The 16,971-nt window shown below is 43.4% G+C and overlaps 1 protein-coding gene across 6 annotated transcripts in view; it reads right to left on the bottom strand.

The window, feature by feature from the left end:
* The window catches only part of WDFY2 (WD repeat and FYVE domain containing 2), a 182,206-nt gene that overhangs the window by 30,853 nt on the left and 134,382 nt on the right, over positions 1–16,971 (bottom strand). For 4 of the 6 annotated variants that reach the window (XR_014303185.1, XR_014303186.1, XM_082700538.1 and 1 more), the window contains exons 5-6: positions 16,023–16,173; positions 8,604–8,716 (exon numbers count right to left, since the gene is read on the bottom strand). The exons of 1 other annotated variant lie outside the window; for it this stretch is intronic. Coding sequence is in view for 3 of the 5 variants with exons in the window: in XM_082700538.1 (XP_082556664.1) it covers positions 8,604–8,716; positions 16,023–16,173 (264 nt within the window). In the remaining 2 variants the exon portion in view is untranslated. Of the gene's footprint in view, positions 1–8,603; positions 8,717–13,605; positions 13,706–15,950; positions 16,174–16,971 lie in introns of those variants that run through there. One more of the 6 variants, XM_082700541.1, reaches the window with a different exon arrangement.

Here is a 16,971-nt window from a genome sequence, read left to right on the forward strand (position 1 = left end):
CTTCTATATATTATCTTTTCTTCAATGAAAGAAACAACGGCTGAATGGATGGTTAATTCTAGGACTGAGGCACAGAGTATGCAAGATGTGCCAGGAACATCATGTGGTATCAGAAAGCCTGGGTGGCTCAGTCGGTTAAGCATCTACCTTTGGCTCAGGTTCCTGGGATCGAGTCCCTGCATCAGGCTCCTTGATTCTCCCCCTGCTCCTCTCCCCTACTTGTGATCTCTCTCTCTCTCTCATGCTCTCTCAAATAAATAAAATCTTAAAAAAAAAAAAAAAAAGTGAAGGGACAGTCAAAAAGTCACAAAAGCCAGCATGAAGAAGCCAGTGTCCCATTGGTCAAATCCGGGACAATTTGAGCAAGAAAGTTGAGTGGTAGTAAAATTCTCACACGTAGAAATAATTAAGAACTCGTGATCCATATTGGTATAAACAATGGAAAAAACAAATAAATATGGGGGAGAAGTAAAGCTTTTCCTTATAAAAAAATTCCAACCAAAATTGTAGAAGAGATAATGACTAGAAAAAGCACAATCTGGCAAACACCACAGTCAATTGTTTCTAGTAAGTCATCAATGGAGTCTCAGTGGATAGTAAAATTACTATCAGAAATATGATGAGAAACAGTATTTATACAGTTTCAAAATACTTCCTTGTAAAATACTTCTGAATTACAAAGGCTGACTAAAGTGGAGAAATTTGGCAGACACTACCTTAACCAAATGATCAACATTAACATCACCAGAAACAGGATAAATCAGTATAATGTGCCTCTTGACACAATCCACTGAGAAGGACATAACATCACTTCTATGATATTCTTATAAAAAATGCATCACCTGAATTTAACCATGAGGAAACAACAGACAAACTCAAATGGAAGGACCTTCTGGCTAGTACTTAAAAACGCCAAGGTCATGAAAGACCAAGGAAGACCAAAGAGCTGTCTCACGTTGAACGAAACCAAGGCCATGTTACCACCAAACCCAAGTGGTCCTGGATCAGCTTGTGAACACCCCAAGGGCTCAGGGTCTTCCAACGCGCTTCAGTTAAGAGTTGAAAAAATGGAAGAAAAAGCTTCAAGATGGGGAGGAGGAGGGGACTGGGGAGAACAACAAATAACTCCTGAGGTCCATCCCAGCTCTAGGTACATGTCCTAACAATGGTGTCTCTTGGAGGCTGGGGTATAAAGCACAAACCATAGCGCTCAGTGCAAATCAGTGCAACCGGCATGTACTCTGCATCTTCCACAAGGCAGACACCAGGGTAAGCTCCGTGGATATAATCAAATCAAGACTCAGATCCTACTTCAACATAAACGGAGCCTAAGATCGTGGGATTAGTCTGGAGAACAAGAAGGGCATGCATGCTGTGTTTGGTGGGGCATTCTCTCATGGAACACGGGGCTACTCCCTCTGCCTGTAGTGCCCGACTTACCTTTGATCACTCAAGTAACCCTTTCTTCAAGGTGGAGCTCAGGTGCTGTCTGCTACAGGAAGCCTTCCCCAACACTCTCAATTCAAGTGAGGTTCCCACTGCTGTGTGTGTTTCTGTCCTCAAACTCAACCACTGCATTGGAACATTATCAGATATATATTTCCTACAGGAGACTTTACATTCTGTATCTTAGTATTCAAGCAGTACCCAGTGCCTGGTACACAGTAGGTGCTTAATAAATGTTTACGCACCTGCCTGTGAGTTGCATGGCAGAGAGTAATGGGAGACAATAAAGAAGATTAATAAGCCATCACTGCAGAGCGTCTGGCAGAGCCCTGAGATGGGGGCCAATGGGAAGGTAGCACACTGATTCATGGGGGTGTGGGGGGGTGTGGAGAGCACAGAGGACTGGAGAGGAGAGCTGCTGACAGAATGGCCTCTTCCTTCCCAGGAGAGTGTTCCAGCAGCCCTCAGCAGATACCTTCCTGAACAGTCCTTACAGATGCTTTGGGCAGCACAGAAAGGCAACCCCCACCAGCAAGCCTGCATTCCAGAGCAGCGCAGACCCGCACCTTGGCACAGTCCTCACCCACAGTGTCCTCCTTGCTCTCCATATATAGGTCGGAGAACAACAGTGAGGGGCTACAGTGGGTGTGGGTTTCTGGATTTATGATATTTCAAATCACAAACATCATTTCTTCTATTTCATTTTACTTCCCTTTAGATTCCTCCATTTTTCTACTCCCCCTCATTTCGTGGTGTCTTTTACCTACCTTTGACCTGCATAATATAGGACTGCTAAAGCAGTTTCCAACAGAAATGAATTTACTCTTAAAAATAAATGTTTTTGTCATAATAAAATATTCTATTTTCTCATAAATGAAAAATTACATAATATCCTAACACACGGATGTACCTTATTTCACTTACTGTTACATTTTTTCCCAACTTTTAATTATTATAAATTTTGCTAAGATGAACATTTTTATTTGTAAATCTTTGATCATGTTCCTATTTAGTTAGAAGAGATTCCCAAACATGCATCAGATCAAAGAGTAGGAAAACTTTTAGCAATTTAATACGTGTCACAAAAACGCACAGTGAACTCATTTTTTAGAGGCTTTTACAACGTATCTTGCAAAAGCTAGAGACTATGTGAAGTGTTGCCAAGTTGGGGCTGGAAATGGCTGGGTTTGTCCTTACTGGTGTGACGGGGCACTTCGCCCAGAGCCTGCCATCCCACCTACAAGGTGAAGAAGGTGTGCGGGCTTCCTGTGACGACAGGAGAGCGAGGAAGCAAGTCCTGTGTTCAAGAGAACACAAGGTCTCTTGAATTAAATCTCTGACCTTTCAGCTGCTGCATTTTGCTGAAGTGAAGAGGCTGCTGTAAAGCTGAACGTGCTCTACCTGCAGGCAACCCCTTGTTCCCGAAATCTACCAACAGACATGCTGCTGTCTCCTTGCCGCCTCCCCAGGGGCATCTCCAAGCACCGGGATCTCTCTCTCCCCAGACCGCTCGAACCTCCAGTGCTCCTGGTGTCAGCAAACAGCATCACTATCCACCCAAATGCTCCCAAGAGAAACCCAGGATGCCCCACCCAAAAGCCAAGTGCCACTTGATCTCCTAAAAAGGCCTCCCGCCACGCCCACGGCCATCCTCCCAGTCCAAACAAGTGGGGCTCTGTCAGCAGCCATCCTTCAAAATGGTCTCTGCACCTCTGCACATCCATTCTCGTCCCCCCGCAATCCAGTGCCACCGCTGCCACACTGACTTGTTAGAATGGAAAGCAGGCCGCCGCCCTGCTCATACTTCATCACTGATGTGTGATGTGTGATGTCGTGTGATCATCACTGATGATCTCTGATTGTTCTCAGGCACTGTGAGAACAATGGCCGTCGTTCTTCACTCACATCGCCTGGGAGTTCAACCTCTACTCCTCGCCTCTGGCTTTCCACACCACCCACAGGTGGCCATACGGCTGCTCACACTTGCCCACTCCCTTCCAAATACCTGTTTCACACACCTGGGGCCTATTATGATCTCATCCCCTGGGTAACTCCTCTTTTTCCTTAAGGTTTCATTCAAACACCACTTCCCTGGAAATCTCCCATTAGCGCCCTGGAGAGGGAAGCCCTCTTCTTCTTTGCTTCCGAAGCAGCCTCTGAGGGCACTGGGGCATCGCGATACTTGCTGCACTCATAACCTTTTGAGGAACTACCTGTGTTTACTGGTTTAATGATCGCATTCCACGACTGCAAGCTGAGTAGGCGAGCATTATGTTTGTCTGATCCACCCCTCTATCCCAGCACTCATCACGCGGAGGGCTAACGATGCAAATCTGCGTCTACTAGATGGGAAAGCCTTCACCATAAACAAAAATCAAGTTTTCAGCTTAATGATTTGAACTTGCGTATTGGCACTGAACTATGCCTCTCTTTGTTTCAGTTATTTTTGTTATAGTTACACTGTAACTTTCAATAATTTCCCTAATAGTTAATGAACAAGTCTGTGTTTAATTTTTTGTTAAATAGTGTGCTTTGGCAAGTTCTATTCAACCCCTTCTGTTTTTAGTACATTCATACTTATCAAAATAACCCTTAGACATAAAAGAAAAAAGTTACTTTACTGATACTATGGATTTCCAACGGTTAAAATCTGATTCTCCCCTCTGCCTTTGTTCAAGTCAGTAGGACTTTTTGGTAGAAGTATTTTCTGATTTCTGCAGAAATAGCAAAGAACTATGATACCTAGCATTTAGTTCCAGAAATAAAACCAGCAGAGGGAGCAAAGGAACATAAAACTAGTTTCCCGGGTCCCCATGGATTAGTAAATGCTATGTTGGCCTGTGGTATTAGGCCAATGCCATCTCTAACCCACATTTTTATATGACCTTCTGTACTGTAAGAGAGAGTGATGGATGAATGGTTAGGACTCTGTATACATACCAGCCTGCGTGCTTCTGAGTTTGGATCTGGACTGATAAGACCCCCAATATCATTCTTTAATGGATCTGGGTTCATCTTAAAGTCTTTGTTTAGGGGGTAAGGGAATGAGACTAATCCTTACAAAACCCCTTTTCCCAGAGTTTGGGACCTCTCAGAGCCCAGGATGGAGAGGAGGAGCTCAACAATATGTCTGCATCATCAAGGAATCTCGTAGACATCCCTGCTCTGGCTACAGATGAACGAACTATGCTGTCAGACTGGCGGTGGGTGCAAACCAGTGTCTATAGATAACAGTAGTAAGCTGACTATGTGACCTGATACATTTGCCCTCCTGTTAATTAGCAACGTTCCTGGGCCACATCTGGTCTTCCTCAAAGATACTTCATGATAAAGTCATAAAAGAATGCTTTAAACTCTGAGAAAGGTAAGGCATAATGCCAAGTTGACATTTTATTATTCGGACTAACCCAGAAGACAGGAAACCCTTGGGCCACTTTTGGCTCCCCACGCAGCAGTAAGAAACAGCTACGCCCCTTTTCTGGCCTAGAGGCAGCAACAGGGAGCTCAGAGCACCACCACTCTCAGCCATACAGTGAATGGCTGCCTACCAAGGAGTCAGGCTAGAAGCCGCCTCTGACTAAACCAAGTCTGGGAACTACCCAGTCAGGTCATCGGCATGCCGAACTCAGCACCAAAATTTCACCTTGGGCCCATCCACTCCTGGCTTTCCCATTCCTCCTGCCACATTCGGAGGGGCAGTTTCCTACTAGCTTTCCAATTATGTTCTCTATTCTGCTGCCAGAACAATCTTTTAAATTCTGACCAGGTTAACATCTTTGCTTAAAACTCTTTTACAGTTTCGCATTGACGTCAGGCTACTGCCTCAGTGATCCAAATGGACTCTCGCTTCCTTCCTGGCGGCCCGCCACCTCAGACTCAGTATGCCAGCCAAAAGGAGTTACTGAAGTTCCCAGGAGAGCACACTCCTGCAGATCTCCATGCCTTGGACGACACTGGTTTTCTCCGCCTGGAGTGCTCGCCTCACTTCTTTTTCATGAACTCAATGCTCATTCCTTCCCAAATATCTGAGGTTAAGCAACACCTCTGCTGAGAAGGCCTTCCTGACAGACTCCCAAACCTGTCTGAACTAAGTGCTCATTCTGTGTTCCTGGAAGTGCCCTGTACCGGCTTCCCCCTGCCTCTGCCGCCCTGTCACTTTTTGGTTCCTGTCTCTCACCGGGCTGTAAAGAATCTGAGGAAATAACTGTACCTTTTATTTCTACGATAGGGAGTAGTGGCTGCGATCAAGTAGGGAGAGCAATGCGTGTAAAGAGACCAGGGTCCAGGGCAGAACTCACCAAAAAAGATCACTAAGAACAGTCAGAGAAGGGGAAGAAAACTGGGAGAGACTGTGTCATGGAAGCCAAAGGGAGGGCTGTTACAAGCAAGAAGGAAGGGCCACGATGTTTAACGCTGCGGAAGGTTAAGTATGATATGGTTTAAAAACACGTCCACTGGATACAGCAACCAGCGGGTCACCAGCCACCTTGGGGACAGCAGTGTCAGAGGAGCGAGAGACAAGCCAAACTGCAGATGGGTGGAAGGCAAATGAGAGGTGAAGAATTTGAAGCAGCCGGAAAATGACATTCTTTGAAAAAGCCTTGTTGTTTGCCACCACATGAAGACGTCATGCCAAGTGAAAGAAGCCAGTCACAAAACCACGCAACCTGCAGGATGCCTGTGAGGCACCCAGAGCAGGCAAATCCATAGAGACAGAAGGTAGAATGGTGGCTGCCAGGGGCTGGGGGTGGGGGCATGGGAGTTAGTGTTTAATGGGGTCAGAGCTGCAGTTTTATAAGACAGAAAATGTTGTATAGATGTTGTATGAATGTCCTTAATGCCGCTGAGCTGCAAGCTTAAAAATGATGAAAACGGTGAGTTTTCGATTATGTACATTTTACCATAATTAAAAAAAAAAGAAAAGAAAAAAGCAGCACAGCTGTTACAAAAACTGCCTCAACAGGATACAGGATTGAGAGGGTTCTGTTGGTTGAAGAGAAAGCCAAAACATTTAAGCACGTTAAGACACTGAGAAGAATGAGTGAGTCAAAGGGAGACAAAGGGAAGAGTTTTTGATGTGGAGACCCCAGGAGAATCGGCCCCGGGCCAGAGGACAGGAGACTCCTCAGTGAGGCAGGAGGGCCCGAGATGAGGAAGGGGTAGAGGAAGTGTGTTTACTGGGGAGGAATATAGGACAAGCAAGAAAAAAAATGTTTTTAAAAAAGATTTATTTATTTGAGAGAGAGTGTGAGAGCACACAGGGGTATGGGGGGGGGGTGGGGCAGAACGGGACACAGAGAGAGAAATCTCAAGCACTGAGCGAGGAGCTGGGGCTCGATTCCAAATCATGATCAGATCTAGAGTTGGATGTTTAGCTGACTGAGCCACCCAGGCGCTCTGAAGAACATTTCTGAAGCTTCTATCTGATCACCTCTATTCTTCCTTGAAGGAGGAGCTGGGGGAGGGGGCAGGGGCTCAGGGAGAGCAGTGAAGGTCTGGAGAAGTCCCGGGGAGTATGGAGGGACTGTGGAGGGGCTGTGTGGAGGGACTGAGGCGGCACTGGCAGGTGGACTGGGATGCTGAATGGGCAGTGGTAATGGTGGCCTGAGACTTACGTGCAACTTGCCGCAGCTCCATGGGGACAGTGTGAATGGGGCACTTGTCCTTCCAGGAAGCACCAGGGTACCTGAACCAAGAGCACTAGGTGGCTCGTGGCTGAAGTGACACCCCTCTGGAAAGCAAGAGAGGATGGGGCGCAGACATGGGGGAATGAGGGACTGAAGACTGACTGGTTAACACCAACAAGAGCAAATGGGGCCAGAGGCAGGGTTTACAAAAGCTAAAGATTAGAAGACTGAGTCAGCAGTGAAACAAAGAAGTTTAAGGTTCCTGTGGTGGGAACAGTTCTGGGTCCCTATCAGGCCAGGCTTACCCAAGGTATAGGTGGCTAAAAAGAGAAACCCAATCAGGAAAGACCTGGGTCCTATCCACAGTGGATGCTTCTATGTGTTGTTCTTCCCAGAAAACAAAGATAGTTAAATTTATATTTTAGGACTCTTTTCCCCTGGATTCAATTTCTTCTTTATGCATTCCTTTTTTCCCCCCTGAGGAAATCCCTTATGATAGGTACTGTCCCATTTTACATCCCTATTCACCTACTTGTATTCTTATATGCCATCTAAACTCAGTATGAACCTTATTCTGTACTAACTCATAAGTTGGTAATCTGCAGGAGACATAAAAAGCCCATTAAGAACCATGAAAATAGGCAGTGACTCATTTCCCAGGGTCAACATCACATATTAAAAATACTAGTAAAAACGAATTATTATTGGGGCACCTGGGTGGCTCAGTGGGTTAAAGCCTCTGCCTTTGGCTCAGGTCATGATCCCAGGGTCCTGGGATCCAGCCCCACATTAAGCTCTCCGCTCGGCAGGGAGCCTGCTTCCTCCTCTCTCTCTGCCTGCTTCTCTGCCTATTTGTGATCTCTGTCTGTCAAGTAAATAAATAAAATCTTTAAAAAAAAAAAAATAAAAGCCTGAATCATTATCAACTATTCAAGTGTTTCAGAGGCTAAGCATGGATTATTTTATATTACCTTGCTTATATGATCCTGAGATCCTGATTCTCTCCCCAACAAACAAATCCTAAATAATAGAAGAGCCCAGAAGTCGTCAAAAAGGAACCTGTACCTTTTTATGTAGCCTAGATACACAATGAACATATTTTTTTATTTCACTTGTCTTAGAAGTGGGGGAGTCTGTCTTGTACACCATCTTCTCGCTCCAAGGATGGAAAGGACAAACTGAGGCAGCTATCTTTTCAGCCTTCGGGGTTTGTGCAGTCGCCACATGGCCTTAAACAATGTCTCATCAACATACGCCAACACTAGCTTTCTCCAGTGCGACAGGACACAGAACCAAATCACCAACAGGTCTGAAACAGACTGGCTCCTTTTTTGTGTGTGCACTGAAAATTGTGGAAAATTTCTGACACTGTATCTTACTGAACCATTCTGAAATCAGTTAAATGTATCATTCCTATCTGAGCACACTGTACTCTGTCACTTTCACAACATGGCAACCGAACGCCAGAACAGGCGGCCGGTGATATGTCACCGTGAGTGCAGCATGTGGAGATACGGCTTGCAGTCCTACCTGTGTGTCCTCTGAATGTTGTAACCAGGGTGCAGCTGTCTTGCTCCAGTTTGAGGATGGTTACTTGGCCTGATTGGTCACCAATAAACACATGCCGGGTTTCAACATCAAATCTATCATGGAAACATTAAGGATCGTTTCTCAAAATTGAGTGGAGGAATTTAAGTACGCACATACATACATACATACATACACCCAAGAAACATGTGAATCCCATATTTAGAAAGCTTGGATGTTAACACTAAAAGATACAAAAGTAGACACAATGAAGTAAAAGATGCATATTATGGGACAGTAAGACATCACATGGTAATGTCATTCCTTATAACATTAATTTATAAATTTAACATAATCCCTATAAAAATAACAGAGCTTTTTTTTTTTTTTCCTCTCTCTCAGTGCTGGGGAAGTTTATGTTCATATAAAAACTAAATAAAAAAGAAGAGCCAGGAATACTCTGAAAATAAGAACAATGTGGTATGTGATAGGGGAAGTTAGCCCTACCAGATAATAGAACATGTTACAAAATCTCTGTAATTAGAAATGTGGTATCGGTGCATAAACAGACAAACAGACCCCAGGAACAAAACGGCCAAGTCTAGAAACATCAACAACAAACAGATATCAGCAGCAAAGCCAAAAGACAAACTGGAAAAAATATTAGTAACTTAAAAGGCAAAATCCCTAACACAAAAAGAAAAATCAAGAAGAAAGCAAACACAAACCTAACAGAAATGGGTAAAATGTATGAACACAAAGTTCAAGAAGAAATGGGAGATGAAAATGAAAACGGTATATGAAAATGAAAATGTGTGAGTCAAAGCAGACCTGAATGCTCGCCTTCGAAAGACTGCTTACAAGGCTAGGCTGGTGTCTCACAACGTGGATTTCTGGAGGGTCCCACCTTTAGCAGACAAGAGTGGCTCCCTGTGCCTTAACTGTACATAGAATATGGTTTATGCCAAATACCTGCTTTCCTACTTAGTCCAGAATTTCAGTACCTGTCAGAGAGAGGCTGCAGTACAAACCTAAGGCACTGAGTCTCTAACTAGCTTGTGGGGTTGATAACACCTAGTAATGCCACATCTAGAGATCTATCCCAGAGATACACTGGCCAAAGTACAAAATGCATGCTGGAGGCTATTTGGGCCACACTATTTTAAATAGCTAAAGTTTGAAGGCAACAAAAAAATTCCAACAAAATGGCACTTACTGAATTAACTAGGACATGCCCATGCAATATTGGGGGGGAAAGGAGCTCCATATCATAAGCAAACAGACATGGAGAAATTTCCAGGGTATATTATAAAGTGGGGAAAACAAGCCAAGGTATTTAAGCTACACTATCTTTGCCTAAGAAAGAGAGGGCTAGAGAAGTGTGTGTGTGTCTTGCAGAGAGGGGGGTGGGGGGGCAGACTTATTTTACAAAAGGAAGCTCTGGAATGATAAATCAAGATCTCACACAAGTGGCTGCCTATGGAGAAGGGAGAATCGAGCTGAAGGGACAGGAATGGTAATGAGACTTCTCTTGTCATAGTTTCCATTCTGGAATCATGTCATTATTTTACATATTAAAAATATGTATAAATTTAAAAGAAAAAAATCCCCCAAATTGACAACAAAGTAAAATCAATGAACCTAACTACCAAGTTGGTGATATAACCACAGTTAACAGAATTATTCAAGTGACTCTAAAATAGTGTTTCAACTGTACATCCTTGGGAGAATGTATTCTGAGGACAAGGAGAACTGCAAGGAAATCTAAAATCTCATTCCGTAGTCTTGTTGCTATAATACTGCTATTATTATTTTGAAACAGCTTAAATGTACCACAGGATAAAGTAGATATGCTAATGTTTTAGAAGACAAAATTTTCAGCTCAAGGTAAAAGAATCAAGTACAAAATGAAGTAGAAACCCTGTAATGTTAAATCTGAATTTATTATATGAAATATTTAATTTTCTTTTCAGAAATATACACACATATATTCCCTAGCTATCTCTGAATGCTACTCCTCACTAAAAGAAATGGCTAATTCAGGACAGGGACAGGAAAATACAAGATGAGGTTAAGACATGTTGTATCAAAGGCTCTCTATCAAAAGCAAGAGGGGGGCCACCTGGGTGGCTCAGTGGGTTAAAGCCTCTGCTTCTGGCGCAGGTCATGATTCCAGGGTCCTGGGATGGAGCCCCACATTGGGCTCTCTGCTCAGCGGGGGGCCTGCTTCTCCCCCCCAATCCTCCTTTTGCTTCCCTCTCTGCCTACTTGTGATCTCTGTCAAATAAATAAATAAAATCTTAAAAAAAAAAAAAAAGCAAGTGAGATTATAGCAAACGACACTGGAGCCAGTATGATGGAACGCTTACTGGCCAACAATGGGACAATACTACCATCAAAAAAGGCAAATTACTGAAACCAACTGGATATATTAAAAAAAAAAAAAAAAAACCTTAAAGGAGTTTATAATAGGGGCGCCTGGGTGGCTCAGTGGTTAAGGCCTCTGCCTTCGGCTCAGGTCATGATCCCAGGGTCCTGGGATCAAGCCTCACGTCGGGCTCTCTGCTCAGCAGGGAGCCTGCCTCCTCCTCCTCTCTCTCTCTGCCTGCCTCTCTGCCTACTTCTGATCTGTCTGTCAAATAAATTTAAAAAAAAAAAAGGAGTTTATAATAATGCTCAAAAAGAAAAAAAAAAAAAAAGACACCTACTGGAGGTAACCAGGGCACTGAATCTCCACTCTGAAAATGAGCAATTAAAGATAATTAAGAATTTATGTTGCTTTTCCCATACTAAATGTATCTCAAATAGCCCTAGTTAAATGAGGGAAAGTTCTACTTTATAAAGAATTCCAAATAACACATGTGGAGTAAATGATCTGATTACACAATCGCCATTTTTGTGACCCTAACAAAAGAACTGGTTCAGGAGAGACCAATAAAGGCAAGGCTGATGAGCGGGTCAAGTGCCACAGCAACCCCGGGGTCACCACCTGAAAAACTGACCAATATGGGCCTTGATGGCAAGGGGGGACAACCCATCACTTAGGTGCCTCCTGCTGCAAGCACTAGGAACCAGACAGCACAACCACAAGCTGGATCTGAACTGAACCAAGACTGTAGAGGTAACCCCCAGCTTACAAAAAAAACCACGGGAGAAGTATAGGTAGAAGTGATGAAATGACATCATGAAGAAGCACAGATCACTTCAAAACGCGGGGCTGCCTCCAGGAACATGGACTCTGTACCTCCAACAAGTTATAGGAGGATTTAAAAAAAAAGGGAGGGGTGCCTGGGTGGCTCAGTGGCTTAAAGCGTCTACGTTTGGCTCAGGTCATCACCCCAGGGTCCTGGGATTGAGCTCCGCATCGGGCTCTCTGCTCAGCAGGGAGCCTGATTCCTCCTCTCTCTCTGCCTGCCTCTCTGCCTACTTGTGATCTCTGTCAAATAAATAAATAAAAATCTTTTTTAAAAAAAGGTGGGGGGAAGGAGGAGATCACTGCTCTAGACTGAGAGATTTAGGATAGGACAACCATCGTCAATTTGCGAACTGTGTCTGGACCCGATTTCAAATCAACTCACTGGAAAAAGCCAGTAAGTGAGATGTGAAAATGGATCAATTATTCTATAGTATCAAGTAATGGTTATAAATTTTTAGGAGTCATAATAGCATCGTGACTACTGAAAAATTCTGTATTTTTCAGTGGCGCACAATGAAGTTGGTAAGGATGAAATGACATTAGGTCTGAAATTTGTTTCTGAATACTCCAGCAAGGAGAGAGAGAAAGCCAAAAAGATTGAAGAATCAATCTTGGATCTGGAGAGTATGTGAGTGTCCATTACAGCCTCTTCTCCCAGATGGTGCATGTTTTGAAAATTTTCATCATAAAACATTTTTTTAAAAGTGAAGAACAAGACACCACAGATTCTCCCAGTCTCAAGAACAAGGGAGATATACGTAAAACAACATTAAGATTGATGTGGACTAAGATCACCTTACATTTACCTAGATTAATTATAAGGACACAGATAAAGAAACAAACGCACTCTGATACCCGACAGTCTTTATGATGGCAGGTGAACAGTAGCAGTCTCGTAAAAAAATATAAATGCAGCAAAAGCTATTTGAAAGAGAACTGAAATAATAAAATTATAGTACAACCTCAAAGCCAGCATGACCGTCATTAATATAAAAATCAAGATAATCTTATAGCTTTCCAGTACTCTTGCCCTGAATATGAATAGATCTAAGAGACTTCCTGGTGAAAAGACCTTGTCCTTTATAGGGTGACATCCTGGAAATACCTACAACACGAATAGAATCTTGAAATGGAGAGTACCTTAATTATTTCTGCAGAAGCATGAAAAACGGGATTGAAACACAGTCAAATGACAATACTAAAAGCTGACGCTTAAGTATTCACAAATTTAAATACTAGGAAGTAAAGGGACGAAGGAAAACAGTTAAATTTCCTAACATCAACCTGCCAGGTGACTTTTGGGAAATACCTCCACTCTGCTGGATTTAGGTGTTCAAAGGGCTAGTGGAAAGATGGTAATACCCAAGTTCTAATCCTGGTTCTGGCAGTCCCTTAACCTTTCTGAGCCTTGGTTTCTACACTGTGAAAATTGGGAATTTGGTCTTTTGGTTTTTACTTCTAATTATTGTTCTGAGAGTGAGCAAAGTAACATTATGTAGAAGCACTAAATAAAACTTTGGGGAACTGCAAATTAAGACATTTTTCTTTTTCCTCTGCTCCTCGCTCTCCTCTCTTCCTTTCAGTTACTGTCGTTACTGTTCTAGCTCTCTCAATGCTTGCAGCTTCAGACCTTTAGCCAAAGCAACCAAAGATTTTGAGGTTATTCAGGATCTGGTAATTCGATTTTTGAAAGGTCAGTCTCTTTGTCTTCCTTTATTTCTCTACTTGAATTTTGGTTATTTCCACAGTACTTCTCCCCCTCCCCTGTGAGGCCGGAACAAAGGGAAAAAAAGGCTAACTCAACCTGATTTTTCTCTGTTGCTGATGTGGATGAATGACCGCTTGAGTTGGAGATGGGAAAAAGGTGGTTCATCTGTGGAAGTTTCTTATGTAACACCACCACTGTCCACTAGAAAGAGACATTAGGGTACTGATATTATTCTGAATATTTTACGTTGTTTCAGCAGAACTTCTTCCTTAAGAAACCTGTAAGTATGACAGGTGGCAGAAAGAAGAGGAAAGAGGTGGGGTGGAGGATTCCCATGAAGAAATGTGTTTAAAAGTTGGATTTTAGTGTGAACCCCAACATTGTATGAGTATGTTTACACTGTTAACAATCTGTGCACCAGGCACCTTCCAGAAAAAACCCTCCAGCTCTGGGAAAGTAGCATGTTTCCCATACGACACCCTCTGAAAAAGTAACATGAAGTTACGCATTGTGCACAGAGCATCGGAAACTTATCAGAGATAGAAGGCTGTAAGGCCATTCTTAAATCAGGAGTAAGGGCAGGCACTGTGGCTCCAAAGTCGGAGCTGGAGAAGCAAAATGTGGAAGGTGAGGGAATCTTCTGGAAGAGCCTGAAGCTCCCCTCCCCATTAACAGCAAGGCTGAACTAGATGGTTACACTGGGAAATGAACCCAGAGGCTTTTACACACACACACACACACACACACACACACACACACGCACACACATACACACACACTTCTGATATCAGATCACATGATTTTTTCAGCTTGGTAAACCACATGGTGTGGTCAAAGGAAACAGCTGAAAAATGAAGGTGACTTTAGAAAATGCCTAAAGAGAAGGGTCAGGGACTACCACAGTCCGGAGACTTTCGATTCTGGGCATTCGTGTTGTTTCTCATTTTCAGATAGCTTAAAAAGTAAACTTCTTCTTGTTAAGGGTAAGATCTGCCTTTTTTCTATATTCCTTGGCTTGGCTAAATAATAAAGAAGATGTATCTTTTAGGCGTAGCTAGTGATGTAGAACCTGGCATAGTACGAACAAATTCTATTGACGCCATTCTGGTCTCAAAAGGGTAACATGGTATGATGGGAGAAAACAGCAGTGCAGGGCAGAAGACCTGGGTTCTGGTGACTTTCTGACATACTAGCAGGGTGGCTGCAGATAAGGCAGGAGACCCTTTCTGCGCTTCAGCTGACTCATCTGTAAAATGAGGAGTTGACCCAGATGACCACTAAGAGCCTTTCCAATTCTAATACTGTAAGAAATCAGTCAACTACGACAAGAGAGTTCATATATTTTAGGCATTAGACTTATGTCAACTGGCTTTTAGAAAGTAAACTCAGGTTTCTTAACAGGGGGTATCACCCTCTCAAAGATAAGTTGATCCTGTTTGCTGCTCCTTATCACTCTCATTTCTGGCCTGCTTGTCAACTTGCCATTTTTAAAACCTTCCAGGATGGCCATCCTTAGTTTCATCATCTTGCTCTTCCAAGTGAGGAAAACAAGAAAGAAAAAGAGGAGTACCATTAGCTAACACACACACACACACACACACACACACACACACACACACACACAAATACAGCTACGGTTGCCCGTCTGCAAGGAGACAGCAAAGTACTTTGTCAGATTTGTTGAGAATCACTGAATAGGCATTTTATAAATATGAGATGAACATTTGAAAAGCAAGTCTTACTACTTCTTCCTGCTTTTGCTGACAAGTGATCTGTTTCCATGTATTCCCTCATTCATCACAAGGTGGAGAATGATTCTCTGCTTTTTAAACCAAGAAGCCCAGGGCCTGCTGTTCCTTACACAGCAGCATCACCGCCCCGGGCTTCACAACAGTCAAGCCCGTGTATGCTGCAGCCCAGTGGGCTGGATTTGAGGATTACCCAGCATAAGGGATATTCACACCCAGCGTATAAGTCTAGAAACTTGGGGGATAAGAATTAGTATCATTCTACATATCCTGGAAGGGCCTTATACCTGAAACAAAGTCTGTACTATTACCGTATAAATACCAGCTAACCTGTGGTTGTGGCCCTGTAGCTTCTCCATAAATATTTTAAAATAAATAGGATTCCGGTGGTTCTTCACAACCTTAATATCTGTATGCAAATTACTTCTGTAGGTAAAGGCTGTCTTTCATTGATGGTTTTATCTCCCTGTTCCAGAATTCCTTATGACAGCTGAGGCTCAGAAATCTGGACTGGGCCCTGTCTGGATGTCAGAGTCACCTTACAAGCTGCTCAGCAGGATCTGTTATTTGGGGGGAAATCACCTCACTTTCACCCACCTCCGTGAGGACCCTCCATGATTTGTGTTACCAGTCAAGTCAGTGAGAATCTTAATTAGCAGGGCAACTCAGCAAATAACAAACTTTCAAGTTGCACATACCCAAACTTTTCATGAAAGAAAGGAGACAACAGCTAAGTTCCCACCAAGGGATTTTTGTTCAGCAAAGGATACTGCAGGCCCGAGGCCACGGCACTGGTACGGTAACCTCCCAGGCGTTGCCCACTCTCCGAGCAGTGCCAGGCAAACTGCTTGTCCTGCCCCGTGCTCAGCACCCACTCCAGCTCCAGGACAAACAGGATCATCGTCACTCTGCTCTGATGCGCTAAAAGCCAAGAGACAAGAAAATAACCCATAAAGCATCATAAAGGAGATTGATAAAGCATGGTCCACAGAGACGTGACACTGTCTTCTCCCCATCCCAGACAAAGCTGGAAAGTATGGACAGACATTAGAACACAGCCCAGAACAGTGGTTCTCACTAGGGGGAGAGGTTTACCACTGTACACAGGCATGCCTGAGTTGTTTTAAAAAAAACAAACAACAACAAAAAAAACCACTATCCATTTCCTTCCATCCCTCTCTTTCTTTCCCACCTGCACCAACCCCAAGTTCACCACCATCCAGAAGTCCCTATTACCAAAGGGCCTGGGCCACCTCTCTCAGACATAATAGAGCTGCTGGACTGGAGAGAGTCAGTCTCAGTGTGATCACAGAACAACAGAACACATGAGGTCTTATAAGAAAGTCACCTGGGTGAGTTTATGCAAGCTTAAAAAAAGTACGGAGCACTACTGTTCTCCTTTTGGTGAAGTGTGGCTTACTATAAACCCACAACAAAGTTCTAGATGAATTTTCTGTAAGAAATCAAATGCTGGGAAGGAGGGCAGAATTACTCCCAAGTGACATGTAAAAGAGAAGGAAATCACCCTTATATCAAAGTATACACACATGTGATAAGGAAGGCAAATCTCCCAGGGTTGCTCACACACAGGCAACACCATCACAGAATTACCGTATCACACAATTTCACAGTTAGAAGAAACTGCTCATATCATCTACTCCATCTCCCTATTTTACATATGGGTAAACTCGGGCACAATGAAGTTGAGTAGTTTGGCCA

The sequence above is a fragment of the Mustela nivalis genome (genome assembly GCF_964662115.1).
Source record: "Mustela nivalis genome assembly, chromosome: 15".
Lineage (NCBI taxonomy): Eukaryota > Metazoa > Chordata > Mammalia > Carnivora > Mustelidae > Mustela > Mustela nivalis.